Below are 22034 nucleotides of genomic sequence, written 5' to 3'. Positions count from 1 at the left end.
GGTAGCGCAAGGGTTACTAACTCCTGTTTCCTCCAGCAGTGCAAGGGTTAATGACCCTGTATGTTTCTCTTCCCCGCAGTGCAAGGGTTAACGACTCCCGTGTTCCCGGCAGTGCAGGGGTTAATGACTCCCGTGGTCCCCGGCAGTGCAAGGGTTAAAGACTTTCTGTTTCCCCTGGCAGTGCAAGGGTTAATGACAGGCGAGTTACCGGCAGTGCAAGGGTTACTGACTCCTGGTTCCCCCAGCAGTGCAGGGGGTAATGACTCCTGGGTTTCCCCGGCAGTGCAAGGGTTAAGCGGTCCCCCCTCCCAGTCCTCGGCCGGTGCTCGGGGGTCCGGCTCTGCCCCGCACTCCGGTCCCTCCGTCATTTCCTGTGGAGGAAGATGGAGCTCGGAGGTGGCAGGAGGAGCAGCGGCGGCGGCGGCGGGGAGAGGAGGAGGAGGCGGCGGCCCTGAGAGGGAACCCCCCGCACCCCGCGCCCGGACCCCCTGGGGCCCCACAAGATCCCGCTCCGCCCGGGGAGGTGAGTCCGGCTGCTGAGGAGCCCGGGGGGTCAGTTCGCTGCGGGGCGGCTGCGTGGCAAGGGGTGGAGGGAGAAGGAAGACTTGGAAAGGGGGCGCCCATGTATTTAGGGGGGACCCGGGGTATTTGGGGGTTCTCTCTCACACTGACAGTTTGCAGGGACACCCGGGAGCGCGCCCTAGAGCCCTCACAGTTGCGCGCGCCCGCTGCAACTCTATTACTCTTAGGGGCTAGGCAGCTACCGACAAAACTACAAGTCCCACCATGCACCTGTCCCTTCTACTGGGCAGCTTCTCCCAAAGCGCTACCGGCAGTGGGACGCCGGGACTTGTAGTCTTGTAACAGCTGGATGCCGAGTCCTGCTCTACCAGATAACCACGCCTTCTTCTCAGACTGTCAGACTTTCGGGCCAATAGCGTGACAGCGCGCTGCCGTAAAGGGACTTTTCTACCAGGGTAACCCTGAAGGCGGGGTATAAAGTAGAGGAAGAGGCGTGGCTTGTGCAACCAGCTGGTTTTATGAGGGTGGTGCAGCAGCAGGAGGAAGGTCCTGAGGGGCCAGGGGATATTTGTACAACTGGAAGCAGAACCTTTAGCCAGATTTATATTCCTGCAGTTTAGTCAATGCAGGGAGATTTGCTTTTATTATCTGTCTCTGACATGAACTCATAGGGCATTCTGGGATATGTATGACAGTTGTTCTCCTATAGATCTTACAAGTGACAAATATCAGGCTGTTGCCAGGGGTGTTGCTATAGACCTTGGTCGTCCCAGAGCTGTAGGGAACCAGGAGTTTCAGTACAAGTCATTGTACAATATCTTATTTTCAGTTGGGCCCAATAACTTCTAATTAGGCTACTAGAGTTCGGCCTTTGTCTCCACCAATATATATATATATATATATATATATATATATATATCTGTGTGATATTGATCACAAGGGACATTTGATTGAGGGAAGCACAAGGACAATACTTCCATTGGATCTCCAGCGGTGCAGCTGTGAGACCTGTTACCCAGAATGCTCAGGACCTGGGCTTTTCCGGATAACAAATCTTTCCGGAATTTGGATCTTCATAGCTTAAGTCTACTAGAAAATCATATTAACATTAAATAAACCCAATAGTCTGGTTTTGCCTCCAATAAGGATTAATTATATCTTAGTTGGGATCAAGTACAAGCCACTGTTTTATTATTACAGGGAAAAAGGAAATCACTTTTTAAAAACTTGGATTATTTGGATAAAGTGGAGTCTATGGGAGACAGCCTTTCTTTAATCCAGAGCTTTCTGGATAACGGGTTTCTGCATAACAGATCCCATACCTGTATTGCTTTTAGCACCTGTGTTTCTTAGTGGGCTGCCATACTGTTTGCAAACTGTCTCCTTACTGTACGTTGTCTGCTATCAGTATAGTTAAGGGGGTGGCACACGAGGCTACTGGGGGAGACTAATTCCCCTGCAACATCACCTCTTCTTCGGGCGACTAATCTCCCCTAAATGCCTTCCCGCCGGCGATTTACATTCTAGCCGGTGGGAAGGCATTTAGGGGAGATTAGTCGCCCGAAGAAGAGGTGATTTGTCGCTGAGTGACTAATCTCCCCCAGTAGCCTGGTGGGCCACCACCCTAAAGGAGTGGTTCACCAGTGAATTCAAGCCTAGCAACAAGATGCTAGTTACATTTCAACCTGGATAATTCCAGCGTTAAAAAATAAAGACAATTTGTTCTTAGCATGGTCTGTCCTAAAAGTTGCTTTTTGGTTGAGCTTTGCCTTTAATTCCAGGACCTACTTTATGCAGACAGTCCTGTGCTCAGGTGCTAGGACTAAAAGGAGGACTAAAGGGGTTGTTCCCCTTTAAATTAACTTTTAGGATGATGTAGAGAGTGATATTGTGAGACAATTTGCAATTAGTTTTCATTTTTTATTATTTGTGGGTTTTCAGTTATTTAGCTTTTTATTTAGCAGCTCTCCAGTTTGCAATTTCAGCCATCTGGTTGCCAGGGTCCAAATGTCCCTAGCAACCCTGCAATGATTTGAATAAGAGACTGACATAAGAATAGGAGAGGCCTGAATAAAAAGACGAGTATTAAAAAGTAGCAATAACAATACATGTGTAGCCTTACAGAGCATTTTTTTTTTAGAAGGGGTCGGTGACCCCCATTTGAAAGCCGGAGTCAGAAGAAAATAATTCAAAAACTATAAAAATAATAAATAATGAAGACCAACCGAAAAGTTTCTTAGAACTGGCCATTCCATAACATACTAAAAGTTCAATTAAAAGTGAACCACCCCTTTAAGAAAGAACGCTCCTGTCTGCGTCATGTCCTAAAAGTTGATTTTGGGTTGCACTTTGCCTTTAATTCCAGGACCTACTTTTTGCAGACAGTCCGAGCACCACCCGAGCGTAGGATTAACTGTTTTCAATAAATAACCTACGCGGGGTTCATGAGTCACCAATTCTAGGTTATGGTTAGAAACGAATCCTACTACAGATGTTGCAAGGAGTCGGACTACTAAGTGTTTTCCTGTGACTAGTGAACCCCCCCCCTTTGCTGGTGTTTTTATTCTAATATATTAACAGGAACTGAAGCTTGGCGTGGCAGTGCCCGGAAGTTGAGCGTTTAATATATAAAACTGTAGTTACATGTGATGCATCCTGTGTTGGTGGGAACCTCCCAATAGTTTCATACGGGGCCCCCCTGCAGCGTTTCTCATGGTACATGGAGCCCGGCTAGTGGAGAGGCTCGTGAGAAGAGAGATCAGACGTAGGTATACTGAGAAAAAGTCTTTTGGTATATGGGGACTGTACTTTCCTAAAGCTATACCTTCATACAGAGCTGTATGGCAGCTCCCACCCATATGTATAAATACAAATAGAAAGGGAATGTTTTGTGTATACAGGAAGTCATCTCATTATTCTGCACTGTCTATAGGAAGCCGAATGGCAGCTCCTACCCATATGTATAAATACAAATATCGGGAGAAGCTCTTGTCTAATTCTGGGCACACAGAATTTGTTCGCCTTTAAATTACCTTTCAGTATGATGTAGAGTGTAATATTCTGAGACAATTTGCAATTAGTTTTCATTTTTTATTATTTGTGGTTTTTGAGCTATTTAGCTTTATATTCAGCAGCTCTCCAGTTTCCAATGTCAGCAGTCTGGTTGCTAGGGTCCAAATTCCCCTAGCAACCATGCATTGATTTAAATAAGAGACCGGAACATGAATAGGAGAGGCCTGAATAGAAAGATGAGTAATAAAAAGTAGCAATAACAATACATTTGTAGGCTTGCAGAGCATTTGTTTTTAGATGGGGTCAGTGACCCCCCCCATTTGAAAGCTGGAAAGGGTCAGAAGAAGAAGGCAAATAATTAAAAAATTAAAAAAAAAAAAAAAGAAAACATCAAGGCAAGTTCAAATGTTGCTTAGAATTGGCAGTTCTATAACATATTAAAAGTTGCCTAAAAGGTGAACCCTTTAAATGAACTTTTAGTATGATGTAGAAAACAATTTGCAATTGGTCTTCGTTTTTTTATTATTAGTGGTTTTTGACTTATTCAGCTTTTTATTTAGCAGCTCTCCAGTTTGCAATGTCAGCCATCTGGTTGCTAGGGTCCAAATTACCCTAGCAACCATGCATTGATTTGAATAAGAGACTGGAATATAAACAGGAGAGGCCTGAATAGAAAGAGGAGTAAAAGAGTGACCCCGGCAATAAGGGACGGTATGGCAGCTCCCTCTGATATGTGTAAATATGTGTAAATATATATATACATACAGCTGCAGGCTGAGTTATACAGGGAATTCTGAGTATCACTCATGTATTATAAGGGATAATGTACCCCCTACTGTAAATGATAAGGATATTAGAAGTCACTGAGGGGTTGTTCTGTGACCATATAAAGGCACAAGGCTGCAGGCTGAGTTATACAGGGAACTCTGAGTATCACTCATGTATTATAAGGGATAATGTACCCCCTACTGTAAATGATAAGGATATTAGAAGTCACTGAGGGGATGTTCTGTGACCATATAAAGACACAAGGCTGCAGGCTGAGTTATACAGGGAACTCTGAGTATCACTCATGTATTATAAGGGATAATGTACCCCCTACTGTAAATGATAAGGATATTAGAAGTCACTGAGGGGTTGTTCTATCACCATATAAAGGCACAAGGCTGCAGGCTGAGTTAAACAGGGAACTCTGAGTATCCCTCATGTATTATAAGGGATAATGTACCCCCTACTGTAAATGATAAGGATATTAGAAGTCACTGAGGGGTTTTTCTATGACCATATAAAGGCACAAGGCTGCAGGCTGAGTTAAACAGGGATCTCTGAGTATCCCTCATGTATTATAAGGGATAATGTACCCCCTACTGTAAATGATAAGGATATTAGAAGTCACTGAGGGGTTCTGTGACCATATAAAGGCACAAGGCTGCAGGCTGAGTTATACTGGGAACTCTGAGTATCACTCATGTATTATAAGGGATAATGTACCCCCTACTGTAAATGATAAGGATATTAGAAGTCACTGAGGGGTTCTGTGACCATATAAAGGCACAAGGCTGCAGGCTGAGTTATACAGGGAACTCTGAGTATCACTCATGTATTATAGTGGATACTTTACCCCCTACTGTAAATGATAAGGATATTAGAAGTCACTGTGGAGTCGGAACACGACTAATGGTGCCAGGCTAGAGCTGCCTGTGCAAGACAATTTGGGTTCATGATCTCCATTTTCAGTTCACTATTTGTTCATTTGGCTCATGCATCTCTGTTGTATCCTGATTGCTGTTCAGTCTGGGCCCTTTAGGGCAGGGCCAAATTGTGGGAATGGGGGTGATGAAATAAGTGACACTGAACCTCCTGGTTTTTTTTTTTTTGTTTTTTTGGTCAAGGGCGATCAACTCTGTTTCCATCATTCAGTCACCAAATCAATTTGTCTGCACTTTTAAGCCACAACTTTTCCCCCTACAAATAATTGAGTGCAAATGATTTCCCGAGAGAGGGTAAGTTATTGTTACATAGCGCAGACATCCTCTTCCTCTCTCTATATTTATACCCAGCACAGCCCCTATAATGATGACACAACTAGGGAAGTTCAACTCTGCAGAGCAGTCAGTCAGAAATAGTGGAAGAAAATTAGACTATGGGGTAATGTATTAAAAGGCACTATGTTTGCCCGGGTGCAGTAACCTATAGCAACCAATCAGCCGGTAACATATAGTGGTCACCTGTTTAAAAGCAAACATTTTATTGGCTGCTATTGGTTATTGCTCCTGGGCAAACTTAGTATCTTTTATTATATATGGGGAGTAAGAGTCTGACACTGGTAATTATGTGAGGAACCTTATACCAAACAGGAATTCTGAAATCTACTAGGCATAATTAGTGGCACCTTTTAAGAGGTTAGAAAGAAAATATTCAGATTATTAGCAGGTGATTCTCATGTGCCTGCCATGTCAGAAGCCCACATCCAACCAGATTGAATTGTCTGTGTTAATCACTGTAAATTTGGAGCCGAGAAAAAAAACTAGGTGGACGGAAATGATGGACAATCTCATGGATACGAGTCTGTCTCCAGAGACCTTCCTGTCCCACCTGTGTCTTCAGATTGCAATGTTCTCAAGAAGTTTGAGGCTCACAGCGATGAAGCCAATCTCCTTGAATGTGGACACGAGAAGGCTTGATGAAGGATTGCCGGGAAGGATTTGTGGTGAAAGAACCCTGGGTAGATTCAAACTGCCCTTCTCTTAATTTATATTTTTAAAAAAATGAAGACTTCAAAGAAAATGACCCCATCACTATGGTCAACCATGTAGGAGGTTCACTGATGTTTGGGGGTTGAAGCCTTAAAAGAAACAACCACATCCCTATTGTCAACCATGTAGGAGGTTCACTGACGTTTGGGGGTTGAAGCCTTAAAATAAATGACCCCATCCCTATGGTCAAACATGTAGGAGGTTCACTGAAGATTGGGGGTTGAAGCCTTCTAAGAAAACGACCCCATCCCTATGATCAATTATTTGGGAGGTTCACTGAGGTTTGTGGATTGAAGCCTCCAAAGAAAATGACCCCGTCGCTATGGTCAACTATGTAGGAGGTTCACTGATGTTTGGGGATTGAAGCCTACAAAGAAAATGACTCCATCACTAAGCATTTAGGAAGTTCACGATGCTTGGGGGTTGAAGAATTCGAAGAAAACAACCCCATCCCTATGGTTAACCATGTAGGAGGGTCACTGATGTTTGAAGCCTTCAAAGAAAATGACCCCATCCCTATGGTCAACCATATAGAATGTTCACTGATGCTTGGGGTTTAAAGGCTTTAAAGAAAATGGCCCCATCCCTGTTGTCAACCATGTGGGAGGTTCACTGGTGTCTCAGAGTTGAAGCCTTCAAAGAAAATGACCCCATCCCTATGGTCAACCATGTGGGAGGTTCACTGGTGTCTGAGAGTTGAAGCCTTCAAAGAAAATGACCCCATCCCTATGGTCAACCATGTGGGAGGTTCACTGGTGTCTGAGAGTTTAAGCCTTCAAAGAAAATGACCCCATCCCTATGGTCAACCATGTGGGAGGTTCACTGGTGTCTGAGAGTTGAAGCCTTCAAAGAAAATGACCCCATCCCTATGGTCAACCATGTAGGAAGGTCACTGATGTTTGGGGTTTAAAGACTTTAAAGAAAATGGCCCCATCCCTATGGTCAACCATGTGGGAGGTTCACTGGTGTCTGAGAGTTGATGCCTTCAAAGAAAATGACCCCATCCCTATGGTCAACCATGTGGGAGGTTCAATGATGTCTGAGAGTTGAAGCCTTCAAAGAAAATGACCCCATCCCTATGGTCAACCATGTGGGAGGTTCACTGGTGTCTGAGAGTTGAAGCCTTCAAAGAAAATGACCCCATCCCTATGGTCAACCATGTGGGAGGTTCACTGGTGTCTGAGAGTTGAAGCTTTCAAAGAAAATGACCCCATCCCTATGGTCAACCATGTGGGAGGTCCACTGATGCTTGGGGGTTGCTGCCTTTGTAGCTGGGTGCCTTGAGTCTTCATGAAATTAGGATATTACAGAAGCATTTTGGAACAGCATTCTAGCTGGGACTCCATCGCAGATCATGGGTCTTTCAACAGGTCAATAAACCAAGGCCCCAGTAATGGTTAAAGACAAAACGTAACAACCAACGATGAGAAAGTTGGAACAGTTTGTCCATGAAGAGTCCAAAGTGTCAGTAGAAAGCTCGTTCGTGGCTTAAAGGTGCCCTTGATTTCAGTTATTCTTTCCAAAGACGTAATATTAACTCTAAGGTGCCAATAATTTTTAGTCATTTTTAAGAGATCTGAAAGGATACGTTATGTTACGTTCTGGATGGAATTATAAGTTCTGTGCCGAAACAAGGAATTCTGGAAACCTTGTTTAGTCAACTTATTGTAGAGTAGATTCGGTTATATCGGTGGTATTTATGGGTACAGCTCTAGGGCTTGCAGGGAGTTGCAGTTTAATTAAAAATACAATTCTGCCGACTTTAGGTCCCTTTCCCAAAACTGCTGTGTCGTTTGTCACTGCGGGGTAAGTGCTGAGCAATGATTTTAAGATGGCACCAAGCTAAGAACGTTCCCAGCCACGGGAAGGCAAGTCCGGATCTGTTTGTGGGATGGCGAGAGAATGAAACATTCGCATTCCTACGCTTTGTGAAAGCCAGACACAGGCCGAGCCCCTACTTGCCGCATTCCACAACTTGGCTGTAACCCCCTCCATGTTACCTCGTCCTCCATCTCCAAACCTGTGCCTGTAGAATTTTGTATATGTTATACTTATGCCTTAATTAGTGCAGCCTACTGAACTACAGCTCCCAGCATCCCTTCCATGCCTCAAGGGGAAGACTGTCTGACAGAGATTGCTGTATGGCAGACCCTACATGCAAATAAGTATAGATATGGGACCTGTTATCCAGAATACTCTGGACCTGGGGTTTTCCGGATAATGGATCTTTCTGTAATTTGAATCTTCATACCCTAAGTCTACTAGAACATCATATAAACTTTAAATAAACCCAATAGGCTGGTTTTTCTTCCAATAAGAATTAATTATATCTCAGTTGGGATCAAGTACAAGTGACTGTTTTATTATTACAGGTATGGGACCTCTTATCCAGAATGCTGGGGACGTGGGGTTTTCCGGATAACGGATCTTTCCGCAATTTGGATCTTCATGTCTTATGTCTTCTAGAAATTCATTTAAACATTAAATGAACCCAATAGGCTGGTTTTGCTTCCAATAAGGATTAATTATATCTTAGTTGGGATCAAGTACAAGCTATTGTTTTATTATTACAGAGAAAAAGGAAATCATTTTTAAAAATGTGGATTATTTGGATAAAATGGAGTCTATTGGCTTTCTGGATATTGGGTTTCCGGATAAGGGATCCTATACCTGTACACAAAAAAGGGAAATCATTTTTAAAAATTTGGATTAGTTGGATAAAATGGAGTCTATTGGCTTTCTGGATATCGGGTTTCCGGATAAGGGATCCTATACCTGTACACAGAAAAGGGAAATAATTTTTAAAAATTTTGATTAGTTGGATAAAATGGAGTCTATTGGCTTTCTGGATATCGGGTTTCCGGATAAAGGATCCTATACCTGTACACAGAAAAGGGAAATCATTTTTAAAAATTTGGATTAGTTGGATAAAATGGAGTCTATTGGCTTTCTGGATATCGGGTTTCCGGATAAGGGATCCTATACCTGTACACAGAAAAGGGAAATCATTTTTAAAAATTTGGATTATTTGGATAAAATGGAGTATATGGGAGACGACCTTTCTGTAATTCGGAGCTTTCCGGATAACGGGTTTCCAGATAACGGATCCCATACCTATGATGATATGCAGATTGTAAAACATTTTAAAAAAAATATTTGGCAATAGATTAAAAAAAAAAAAAAAAATCACAGAAAATAAATATTCCCTTTATCTGGTCTTTTCTTTTGCACCGTCAGGGCAGCATGAGTGAAATTAGCAAGGAATGTCGGGTGGCCTTCAGCCTCGGCCTTGGGGATATCGTGCGGGTGAAGAGAGAAGTGGGATCTCCAGTTGAGGAGCAGGGGCACGGCCATTTCCGGTGAGTCCCTCATTTGGAGAACAAGTGGAGATTAGGAAGTAACACAAGGGCTGGGACGTGGCAGTTGCATGAACTGGGGCCCACCACGAACTCTAACACCCTGGCCTACTCCCCCAGTAATTAGATATAGATAGTGCCTGACGGTATCGGTTTCTATATATATATGGGCTGATGTCCTAGACTGGAAAATCCTCTGGTCTGATCCTGGTTATCCATTTAAAGGAGAACTAAACCCTAAAAATGAATGTGGCTAAAAATGCCATATTCTATATAGTGAGCTTATTGCACGAGGCTAAAGTTTGAGCTTGTCAAGAGCAGCAATGATCCAGGACTTCAAACTTGTCACAGGGGGTCACCATCTTGGAAAGTGTCTGTGACACTCACATGCTCAGTGGGCTCTGATTGGCTGTTGAGAAGCTAAGCTTAGGGCTCGTCACTAATTATCCAGCACAAAATGAGCTTCCCTGGCTGTAATATAAGCTGATGCTACAGGTTTGCTGATTATTAAATTCTGATGCTAATTGCACTGGTTTCTGTGCTGTCATGTAGTAATTATGTGTATTAATTACTAATCAGCCTTATATTGTGACATTTCTATTCTATGTGTACTGTATATTGTGAGTGGGTCCCTAAGCTCAGTAAGTGACAGCAGCACAGAGCATGTGCAGTGAATCAGCAGAAAAGAAGATGGGGAGCTACTGGGGCATCTTTGGAGACACAGATCTTTACTGCTAAAGGGCTGTGGTTGCCTTGGGCTGGTACAGAAGCACAAAACATCATGTACAACATTTCTACCTACTTCAAAGGAACCTCTGATTGGCTGCTGAGTTTCAGGGCTCGCCACTTCCGTGACGTGAGTTGTGTCTTTGTGTTCGTAGCTCCGTGGGGCCCAACTCTCGCTGCACGGACATGGATCCCAAGAGGCTGAAGGAGAAGAGAGAGAGCACCATGTCTAAAAGTCTCCAGCAGGTGGATTTTTGGTGTAAGTCCGAAAGCTGCCCCTGAAAAGGGACTTATTGCCTTGTAAGTATCCAAATTGAATCATGGTAACTGCCTGTTCTCTCCCCTTCCCTCAGTCTGTGAGTCCTGCCAGGAATACTTTGTGGACGAATGCCCGAGTCACGGACCTGCCATCTTGGTCCCGGATACTTCCGTCCCCATAGGAATACCAGAGCGAGCGGCATTGACTGTGCCCTGTGGGATAGAAGTGGTGAAGGACATGAGCGGGGAGAGTGAAGTGAGATGTGTCAATGAGCTCATTCCCAAGGGCCACATGTTTGGCCCCTACCAAGGGCAGATCTGTTCCCAGGACAAATCGTCAGGCTTCTTTTCATGGTTGGTGGGTATCTAATAATGAATGGAAAATGTCTCCGTCTTGTCCTATTTGAACCCAGGCATCTCTTACCCCCTATCCCAACCCACATATCACTAATGCCTAGGTAGGGGCGTTTTTCATGGAAAAGTAATACCTATGCTGCCATAGTTTTATGGGATCTCTCTGTACAGACTATGACCAAACTTAGGGGCTGTTCCTGCTGAATTGTGCTTAGTACAGGGAATACCTATGCTGTCATAGTTTTATGGGATCTCTCTGTACAGACTATAAGCAAACTTAGGGGGCTGTTCCTGCTGAATTGTGCTTAGTACTGGGAATACCTATGCTGCCATAGTTTTATGGGATCTCTCTGTACAGACTATGAGCAAACTTAGGGGGCTGTTCCTGCTGAATTGTGCTTAGTACTGGGAATACCTATGCTGCCATAGTTTTATGGGATCTCTCTGTACAGACTATGAGCAAACTTAGGGACTGTTCCTGCTGAATTGTGCTTAGTACAGGGAATACCTATGCTGCCATAGTTTTATGGGATCTCTCTGTACAGACTATGAGCAAACTTAGGGGGCTGTTCCTGCTGAATTGTGCTTAGTACAGGGAATACCTATGCTGCCATAGTTTTATGGGATCTCTCTGTACAGACTATGAGCAAACTTAGGGGCTGTTCCTGCTGAATTGTGTTTAGTACAGGGAATACCTATGCTGCCATAGTTTTATGGGATCTCTCTGTACAGACTATGAGCAAACTTAGGGGACTGTTCCTGCTGAATTGTGCTTAGTACAGGGGAATACCCATGCTTGGAATTTACTACAGATGGGAGTAGTCTACCGCCGGAACAAATAGTCTAGTGTCGAAATATAATAAAGTGCTAATGATTGTTGGGTCCTTCTACAGATCGTGGATAACAACAACAGATACAAATCAATCGATGGCACGGATGAAGCCTATGCAAACTGGATGAGGTGAGAAATACCTGGGGCAAAGGGAAAAAACTAAAGCAAATACCAACTAAAACATATGACTTATCTCCTCTCATTACTGTACAACTGTATAATAACTTGCCCATACATGGAAACCAGGGATCCTTCCCCAGTTGGGTCACCCAGGTTCTGATCAATAAGGGGTCAGTAAGCTATAATCTATTTGGGAATACTTAATTATTTTTAATAGTTTTTTTTTTATTTCTGACTCTTTCCAGCTTTCAATCGGGGGTCACTGACCCTATCTAAAAAACAAATGATCTGTAAGGCTATAAATGTATTGTTATTGTTTATTCCTCATCTTTCTATTCAGGCCTCTCCTATTCATATTCCAGTCTCTTATTCAAATCAGTGCATGGTTGCTAGGGGAATTTGGCCCCTAGCAACCAGACTGCTGAAACTGCAAACTGGAGAGCTGCTGAATAAAAAGCTAAATAACTCAAAAAACACAAATAATAAAAAATGTAAACCAATTGCAGATTGTTTCAGAATATCCCTCTCTAGATCATACTGAAGTCTATTTAGAGGGGAATAACCCCTTTAATAGTTCTCCCCCCAAGTTTTCAATAATGATGATTGGTCCCTCAAAATGAATTCTGGTCCTGGGCCATTTTGGCTTCTTGGTGACATCATTGTTAGCACTGCTGCCTTACATCCCTGCGGCCCTTGGTTCAATCCCAGCCAGAGCCATGGTTCAATCCCAGCCGGGGCTCTAGGTTCAATCCCTGCCGGGGCCCTAGGTTCAATCCCTGCCAGGGCCCTAGGTTCAATCCCAACTAAGGCCCTAGGTTCAATCCCAGCCAGGGCCCTAGGTTCAATCCCAGCTGGGGCCCTAAATTCAATCCCAGTCGGGGCTCTAGCTTCATTCCCAGCCGGGGCCCTAGCTTCATTCCCAGCCGGGGCCCTAGGTTCAACTTCAAGCCCATCCAGGGCCCTAAATTCAATCCCAGCCGGGGCTCTAGGTACAATCCCAGCCGGGGCTCTAGGTACAATCCCAGCCGGGGCCCTATGTTCAATCCCGGCCGGGGCCCTAGGTTCAATCCCGGCCGGGCCCTAGGTTCAATCCCAGCCGGGGCCCTATGTTCAATCCCAGCCGGGGCCCTAGGCTCAATCCCGCCGAGGCCCTAGGTTCAATCCCAGCCAGGGCAGTATCTGCAAGGAGTCCATATATTTTCCTCCTGTTTGCATGGGGGTTCCTCCAGGTACCCCAGTTTCCGCCCACCCTCCAAACACATACAGACAGGTCAACTGACCCCTGATGAAACTGCCTCTCATGTGTGACTGTGATTGAGTCCTTACATTGTAAGCTCCACTGGGACAGGGACTGATGTGAGTGACGTTTGATCTCTATAAAGTGCTACACAATGTGTCAGAGCTATATATTATATATATATATATATATATATATATATATTTATTTATATAAAAATAATAACGATAGTTACTTATCTATGGATTTTGCGTGTGCCCTGCAGGTACGTAGTCATTTCCAGAGAGGAGCGAGAGCAGAATCTAATGGCTTTCCAACACAGCGAGAAGATCTACTTCCGTGCCTGCCGGGACATCCAGCCTGGGGAGAAGCTGCGAGTGTGGTACAGCGAGGATTATATGAAACGACTTCATAGTATGTCTCAGGAGACCATTAACCGCAACCTCACCCAAGGTAACACCCATTGCGCTTTCCGCACCCGCACTACTCCTCTTCCTCTCGTCTCCTTTCCCCATTGAATTCTATAGGGGCAGTGGAAAGCACAGGGTTATGGCTCATTGGGTGTTTAATGGCTGCTGGTTGCTGCCCGTTGGCAAAATTGGAATTTCCACCATGAGCTCTAAACACTTATTGTGCCATAGGCCTTACCACTTCATATGGGATCTATTATCTGGGAAACTCATTATCCAACACTTCTGAAACATGGGAACGTCATAGAGTCCTACAACAGTCCTATACTGTTTTATGTTTAAATGTTTTTGTTTTGGGGTTCCAAATTCCAAATAGACCCCATATCCAGATAACACCTGTCGCCCAGCATTCCAGATAATAGATCCCATATGTTTATTCTTATCTTTTATTTTTTTTATTTCCTTGCTTCCCTGTTTTAATTTATTTATGCACCATGTGTACCCAGCATTGTTGGTTTTGACACCTTAACCGAAATATTTATATGTGGGTGGTGTTATTATCAGGGATAAAATAGCAGCCAATCAGATGTTGGCTTTTACCTGGCAAGGATAAAATTTGACTTTTTTTTTTTTAAATAACCTATAGCTTCCATTCAGACATTTGTGTTCACTACTCCAGCTTCACCCGGCGGATCAAAGCTAAGAGCTGATTGGTTGTTATGGCAGAACTGTTTAGCCGCGTTTCATCGGAAAACACATGATTATGATTTGGGCTGTGTTAAAGGAGCAGCACTGTTTTTGTTTAATGATCAGTGGAATCCAGATGGAATTTATTAAGACAAACGGCTCCACCTCCTCCCGACGTCACATGCATGCACGTAATGATCAAGTTGGGATGCTTATCCGCATTAACATGGTTAAAAATAACCATTGGCTGCCAGTGTCCCCTACACAAGATAAAAAATAGCAATTGGTGGCCAGCCCCCCTCCTATAAAAGTTTTAAAAAACACTGGTGGCCAGTAGTGATGTGCGGGCCGGCCGGATACCCGCGGGTCGGGCGAGTTTGGGCCGATCTCACGCTCTTCTTCGTGGGAGGCGGACCACCACCAAATACCGACTTCCGGGTTCTTCTTTTATAGACACTGTGCCTGCTCGACTGCCCCTTTTGTGATATTGGCGGGTTGGGGTCGGGTGCGGGTCGGGGAAATCCCGACCCACACATCACTAGTGGCCAGGCCTCCCACAAGTTAAAAAAAACCCATTAAACTTAAAAACAGGCAGGCCCGGTACGGCTGTGCCCCACCTGATGGCGGCCCTCCAGTTGGAAAATATACCCTTAAAATTGACTTTTAATTTTTCCAATGATGCTCCTCAGAAATGGCTGGCGTTGGTGATTCTGCATTCAGAACCATATTTATTTGTACCTTGTTTTATTAGTCGAAGCAGCCATGATTGGAACTAAGCAATTTAATGTGATAAATGATTGGCCACATTTGCATAAAGAGGCCCAGTGCTACTTGTTTGTTTGGCCAGAGTAGCCACCAAGCCTTTTGCACCAACATCTCCCATGACTCCCATGACACCCAAACCCAAGGCAGGGGCGTATCTACAAAGTAAGCAGACCCTGCGGCTGCCGGGAGGTATAGGGAGCCCCCGTGAAGCCCTAATTAATGAGTCATTTTATATTGGTAAAACAGGACAACCTCTGCATATTTGGGGGCCCTAAAATTAATTTGCTGTGGGGCCCAATAAAATCTAGTTACACCACTGACCCCAGGTCTGGACTGAAATTCAAACTAGCCCCAGACATTTCAAATAGACAAAGCACGACTGACTATGGCATCTTACATTTGCCAGAATTTAGATAGCTAGTCCGGTCCAACTGACGTCACCAAATACCTCCCAGGCCCCTGATATGCCATACATTACTATTACTGATTAAGTTTTGACACACCATTCATGCATACAGACTTGAATGAGGAATTATTTAAGGGCAAATGAAGAAGATAGTCCTTATGAGGGATTAACAACAGCAAAAACCACCATTAATGGTGAGTAGAGTGTCCACTTGGGCCTCCAGATATGCTTTAAACATTGTTCTGGATCGTTCTCCAGGGTTATGCATGAAGAGCAAAGGCTGTTACTAACAACACATAACTTGCCCGTGCTGGTTACAAACATATACAGTATCGAGGCAGTGGGAAGTCCCTGGGGACAATTATAGTGACTTCTCACTACACTGCCTACAGTTGCATAAATTAGTAGGAAACAGTTGAGAACGACCTTGAAGATAAGCCCAGTAGCCTTCAAGAGTGTGTGCTTTAAAACTGCCCTTACTTTAGATGAAATCACTAGAATTTGAGTCCCTTTTGTTTGACCAGATCATATTTTGGTCTGTGGAATCTAGACAGATTTAATTTAGCCTTGACATATTGATTGTTCCTGATGTGTTGAGTGAGGAGCATGTAGCATCCTGGTAACGCACCTAATTTTCCTTGCAGGAGATAAGAGGTTGCTAAGGGAAAATAATGAGAGAAATTTGGAAAACCAAGAGGATGTGAAAGGCACTTTCCCATTGGCTGCCTTAAAGCAGGGAAAGAGCCTGTACAAGAGGAGCTGTGAGGAGGTGGACTTGCATCCTCACACGAAGAAGAAAAAAATAGACCTCATCTTCAAAGATGTCCTTGAAGCTTCTTTGGAATCTGCCAGGATAGACGAATATCGTTTGGTTACCAGTAGCCCTGTTTCAGGGCAAAAAAATACTAAGTATCCTTTTGAGAACCATGGAGATAGGTGCATAATGAATCAGCAGTGCTCTTCTCCTCAGAACCAAACGAGGAACACGAGGGACTGGAAAACAAAGCATATCTCTGCTTTGGGTTTGAACAGGCAAGGCAGCTTTCCAGAGGACGAGGGAGAAGACCACTCATCGGTAAAGGCAGAAAGCCCGACGGAGTCTTCAGCGATAGGTGGCGTAGATGAAGTCCCGACCACTTCTTTCTGCCCCAACTGCATACGGTTGAAGAAGAAAATTAGAGAACTCCGGGCCGAGTTGGAAATGCTGAGGTCCGGCAAGATGGCCGAAACGAGCCAGATGACCAATCAGATCAACGAGATTCCAGAGTTTGCAGACGCTTCAGGTAAGAGGACCAAAGCGGCCAAGGTAGCATTTGTCCTCAGGAAGCAATCCAAATCCTGTAGAAAAAGCTTTTAATGTTCTGTTTGGAAAAGGAAGACGTTTGAATGGGTGTCTGCAGATTTGTGTCCGAAAAATTATATTCATGGGGGTTTCACAGGGCTATAACTGTTTTCTGAGTGAGCTTCAAAGAACTACAACTGAATTGTATCATACTAAACCGATACCTTCCTTTGTTATGGGTCACATGGTGCATAATAAATATATCCATTCAAGCTTCTTCCTTTTTCCATGTCATTTCCTTTTGTTGTTAGTTGTTTTGGCTGGAGATGCCCATCAATCCTAACATGTTCTCTTCTTGTTTCTCAGCCCCTGAAGCCATGGCCATTGCTACCACCATGATCGACGAAGATGAACAAGAAGTGGATTCGGCGGACGAATCCGTGTCCAATGATATGTTAGCAGCCACTGACGAGCCTTCGAAAATGTCTGCTGGGAGCGGCAGAAGAATTCGGCGTTTTAAGCAAGAATGGCTCAAAAAGTTCTGGTTTTTGAGGTACTCCTCCACCTTAAATGAGATGTGGTGTCATGTCTGCAGGCAGTACACCGTGCAGTCGTCGCGGACGTCTGCCTTTATTATTGGTTCCAAACAGTTCAAGATTCATACCATCAAGCTCCACAGCCAAAGCAACCTCCATAAAAAGTGCTTGCAACTCTACAAGCTCAGGATGCATCCAGAAAAGACGGAGGAAATGTGCCGAAACATGACTCTTCTTTTCAATACGGCGTACCACTTGGCGATGGAAGGCAGGCCTTATTATGACTTCCGACCTTTAGCAGAACTACTGAGAAAGTGTGAACTCAGAGTGGTTGACCAGTACATGAACGAGGGCGATTGTCAGATCTTGATCCACCACATCGCCAGAGCACTTCGAGAAGACTTGGTAGAGCGTATCAGACAATCTCCTTTCCTCAGCATTATTTTGGATGGACAGAGTGAAGACTTGCTGGCCGACACAGTGGCGGTTTATGTCCAGTACACTAGTAGCGATGGGCCACCTGCTACGGAGTTTCTCTCTCTTCAAGAGTTAGGTTTGCCCACGACAGAGAGTTATCTTCAGGGAATCGACAGGGCTTTCTCTGCATTGGGAATCAGGTTGCAAGAGGAGAGGCCAACCATAGGCTTGGGAGTGGATGGAGCCAACATCACCGCAGGACTTAGAGCAAATTTGTATATGACAATCAGGAAAACTTTGCCTTGGCTACTATGCTTGCCATTAATGGTACATCGGCCCCATTTAGAAATATTGGATGCAATTAGCGGTAAAGAACTCCCCTGCCTAGAAGAATTAGAGAACAATCTGAAGCAGTTGCTTAGTTTCTATCGGTACTCTCCTCGACTGATGTGTGAGCTGAGGCTTACCGCCGCTACCCTTTGTGAAGAAACTGAATTCCTAGGTGACATCCGAGCTGTGAAGTGGATCATCGGGGAGCAGAATGTCCTCAACGCCTTGATTAAGGACTATCTAGAAGTGGTGGCACATCTCAAAGATGTCAGCGGCCAAACGCAAAGGGCGGATACGTCGGCAATTGCACTGGCCCTCCTGCAATTTCTCATGGATTATCAGTCAATTAAGCTCATCTACTTCCTGCTTGATGTGATCGCAGTCTTGTCGAGGCTAGCCTATGTCTTCCAAGGTGAGTACCTCCTGGTTTCCCAAGTGGACGAAAAGGTGGAAGAGGCCATACAAGAGATTAGTCGGTTGACCGATTCCCCCGGCGAATACCTCCAGGAGTTTGAAGAAAACTTCCGGGAAAGCTTTAACGGCATCGCCTTGAAAAATTTACGAGTGGCCGAAGCCAAATTTCAGTCGATTCGGGAGAAGATCTGCCAGAAGACCCAGGTTACGTTGGCTCAACGGTTCGATTCCCGCAGTCGGATGTTTGTAAAGGCGTGCCAGGTGTTCGATCTGTCCGTGTGGCCCAGGACCACCGAAGAGCTCATCAACTACGGCGAAGAAGATATGCTACAGATTTATGAACTTCTGGATAGCATTCCAAATTTCCTCAACGACCTGGGTAGGGAAGGTGCTGACACGAGGGGCAACCTACTAATGGAATGGCGGGAGCTCAAGGCTGATTACTGCACCAAAAGTGGCTTCAAGGATCTCATCGGCCACATCTGCAAATACAAGCAACGGTTTCTGTTTCTCAATAAGATCGTCCAGATTCTGAAGGTCCTTCCCACTTCAACCGCCTGCTGCGAGAAAGGCCGCAACGCCCTGCAGCGGTTACGGAAAAACAACCGCTCCAGGCTGACACTGGATCAAACGAGCGATCTGCTCACCATAGCAGTGAACGGTGCCCCCATCACCAATTTCGACGCCAAGAGAGCTCTGGACAGTTGGTTCGAGGAGAAATCGGGAAACAGCTACTCCTTGTCGGCGGAAATGCTAAGCAAGATGTCTTCGCTCGACCACAAGCCGGTACTTCAATCCATGGAGCACGGCACGGAGTATTACCAAGACATTTGAGGTGCTACAGCCCTGGAACTGTAGGATATTTTTTTTTTCTATCTATACTCTAAGTTTTTGGTATATTATAAAAAAAAAGAAATATATATATATATTATATATATAAATAGAAAAAGAATCCCACTAAAATTACCAATGACTGAGCCTTTTCCTGGGAATCTCACAACAGGTAATCATATTTCTCACTTCACGTACGGCAGCTGGGAATTAGAGCGCGGCCTCCTTGTGGCCAGAGAGGGGGCGCTCTCCTGACGCCCCTTCCTTCCAAAGCATGTGTGTATCAAAACAAGGTACTCTGCGTTTTTGGGGGGGTTTTTTTGTCATTCTACAAGCTTTTGGGTTCCTGTTCCTAAGCTCAAAACAGGATCTACTTCTGTTGGCCTTCTGCCTTTGCAACTTCCCGGGAATCCGTGAGAATTTTTATTATTTAATCAATAATTTTTTTTTTGTTAAATATGTATTATATATCTTTATATGTTAAACTAGAGGGGAGGGGAAAAAGGAATGAGGTGACGCATTGATTTAAAGGGGACGGTCGCCGTAAGATGACGTTTTTGAGGAAGGCATAAGAAGATAATTGGCTAGCGGGGGTTCATTTTAAATTGGAACTTGAGAAGCTGATATTTTAAAGGGCAGCTAAAGCTTGTTAGAAAATTTAGCTTATTCAGCCTTATGTAATTTAGAAAAGAGCCCTAAATTTGCCCTCCTGGGCCCTTCCAATGTGGCCCTTCTCCCCGTTGTGGGCAGATTAGGGAACGGAAGTCCTATAGCACAAGAAGGCCTAAAACAACCATAGCAGTCCTGTACCATAAGAGCATAACGGCCTAAACTTTTGTTGCCCTTTAAACGATTTTAAAGGAGAACTAAAGCCTAACTAAAGAAGTAGGTAAAAAATATTGTACATTATATTTTGTGCATCTGTTCCAGCCCAAGGCAACCACAGCCCTTTAGCAGTAAAGATCTTTGTCTCCAAAGATGCCCCAGTAGCTCCCCATCTTCTTTTCTGCTGATTCACTGCACATGCTCTGTGCTGCTGTCACTTACTGAGCTTAGGGAGCCACTCACAATATACAGTACACATAGAATAGAAATGTCACAATATAAGGCTGATTAGTAATTAATACACATAATTACTACATGGCAGCACAGAAACCAGTGCAATTAGCATCAGAATTGAATAATCAGCAAACCTGTAGCATCAGCTTATATTACAGCCAGGGAAGCTCATTTTCTGCTGGATAATTAGTGACGAGCCCTAAGCTTAGCTTCTCAACAGCCAATCAGAGCCCACTGAGCATGTGAGTGTCACAGACACTTTCCAAGATGGTGACCCCCCGTGACAAGTTTGAAGTCCTGGATCATTGCTGCTATTGACAAGCTGAAACTTTAGCCTCATACAATAAGTTCACTATATAAAATATGCCATTTTTAGCCACATTCATTTTTAGGGTTTAGTTCTCCTTTAAAAAAATAACCTCCTGAAAAGTTAATTTTTTAAGGTCTGTCTACAGCTAAAAGTTAATTTAAAGGAAACCTGAACATGCAAAACATGTTGAGGGAAAATTGCTCAGAGACGCTCGTCTGAGCACTTTTTCCATTTGCATTTTTCCCCCTAAATTCTAGTTTTCAATATCTTAGGAGTTTTTATGCTTCTAAAATAATTCATTTGAGCAGCAGCATCTCCTGCTGTTCATTTCATGCAAATGCAGTTAGCTAGAAGAGGAAAGTCTTGTGATGTCAGAAAATGGAATTGGTGAGCAGGGAAGAGTCAGCTGACGTTTCTCTGGTCAGTTCTAAGCAGACTTTCCTTTTCTCACTAACTGAATTAGTGTGTAGTGGACCAGAATGAACAGCAGGGGGCACTGCGTGCTTTAAATTCATTACATTAGCAGTGTAAAAACTTTACCAATGGCAGTTCCCCTTTAAATGGTGACGTCACTGTCTGGGGTCATCGTTTCACTGCCACTTTTCCCATTGGCCTTCGAAGAACCCGCTGAATGTAACACCTGAGAGAGAGAGATGGTCGAGGGATATAGTTTGGGTCCAAATCTGCCTAACACTGCCTTTTGATGGGAGAGGTGACACAATGCAAAGCTCTGTTTTAAAGGAACCTTCAACCTAAAATATCTGTCAAATAATACATTTAAAGGGCCGGTAATACAAAACAAACGTAAAAGGGGTTAAGCATAATATACTGTTCCCCTTACACTGGCTTATACTATACGGTGCTGCCATACGAGTTTTGTTAGGGCAGTTGCACAGAAAAATACAATGGTTTTAGTGCTTGAATGGAGATAAAATGGTTTTCTACACAGCGATAGGATAAAAGTTTTTCTTTATGGAAAATAAAACAACAAAAAACATTTTATTTACAGCTACGGATCAAACAGATATCACCTTAAAATGCAAGTTAAACATTTCACTTTTATGGTGTTACTGGGCCTTTAAGACGTATGCTATTGCATAGGCCTCATCTTCCCCACCAGGAAGCCTTGTGATTTGGCGCTGCCACCGAATTCTGTAACTAACAGCAACCAATTGGCAGTTAGCTCTGATGTTTCCAGTGCAGTCAGAATGATGAAAGCTGAAATCTTATTGGTTGCAGAGGGCTGAAGACACTGGGGCCAATCAGTACATTAGCTTAATGGCTGAGGTACAGATAAAACACTGTAGAGGTTCTTTATATATTAGGGATGCACCTAATCCACTATTTTGGATTCGGCCGAACCCCCGAATCCTTCACGAAAGATTCGGCCAAATACCGAATCCGACTCAAAATT

The 22034-nt window shown here is 44.1% G+C and overlaps 1 protein-coding gene across 2 annotated transcripts; it reads left to right on the top strand.

Annotated features, from left to right (window-relative positions):
* Positions 1–234: 234 nt before the first annotated feature.
* On the top strand, positions 235–19342 carry prdm11.L (PR/SET domain 111 L homeolog). Of its 2 annotated transcripts, XM_018257306.2 has the most exons (8): positions 235–523; positions 9528–9649; positions 10528–10631; positions 10726–10988; positions 11878–11945; positions 13439–13626; positions 16086–16724; positions 17090–19342. In XM_018257306.2, exons 2-8 carry the CDS (start codon positions 9534–9536, stop codon positions 19252–19254), a joined length of 3543 nt encoding a protein of 1180 aa, XP_018112795.1. In that variant the 5' UTR covers positions 235–523; positions 9528–9533; the 3' UTR covers positions 19255–19342. The 2 variants fall into 2 exon arrangements, with proteins under 2 accessions (XP_018112795.1, XP_018112796.1); XM_018257307.2 differs by lacking the exon at positions 16086–16724 and having other exon boundaries at positions 236–523.
* The last annotated feature ends 2692 nt before the right edge of the window (positions 19343–22034 follow it).

Source organism: Xenopus laevis, chromosome 4L (genome assembly GCF_017654675.1).
Source record: "Xenopus laevis strain J_2021 chromosome 4L, Xenopus_laevis_v10.1, whole genome shotgun sequence".
In the NCBI taxonomy this organism is placed as follows: Eukaryota; Metazoa; Chordata; class Amphibia; order Anura; family Pipidae; genus Xenopus; species Xenopus laevis.
The sequence above is the reverse complement of the archived record's forward strand: the minus strand, read 5'-3'. Positions and strand labels throughout refer to the sequence as shown.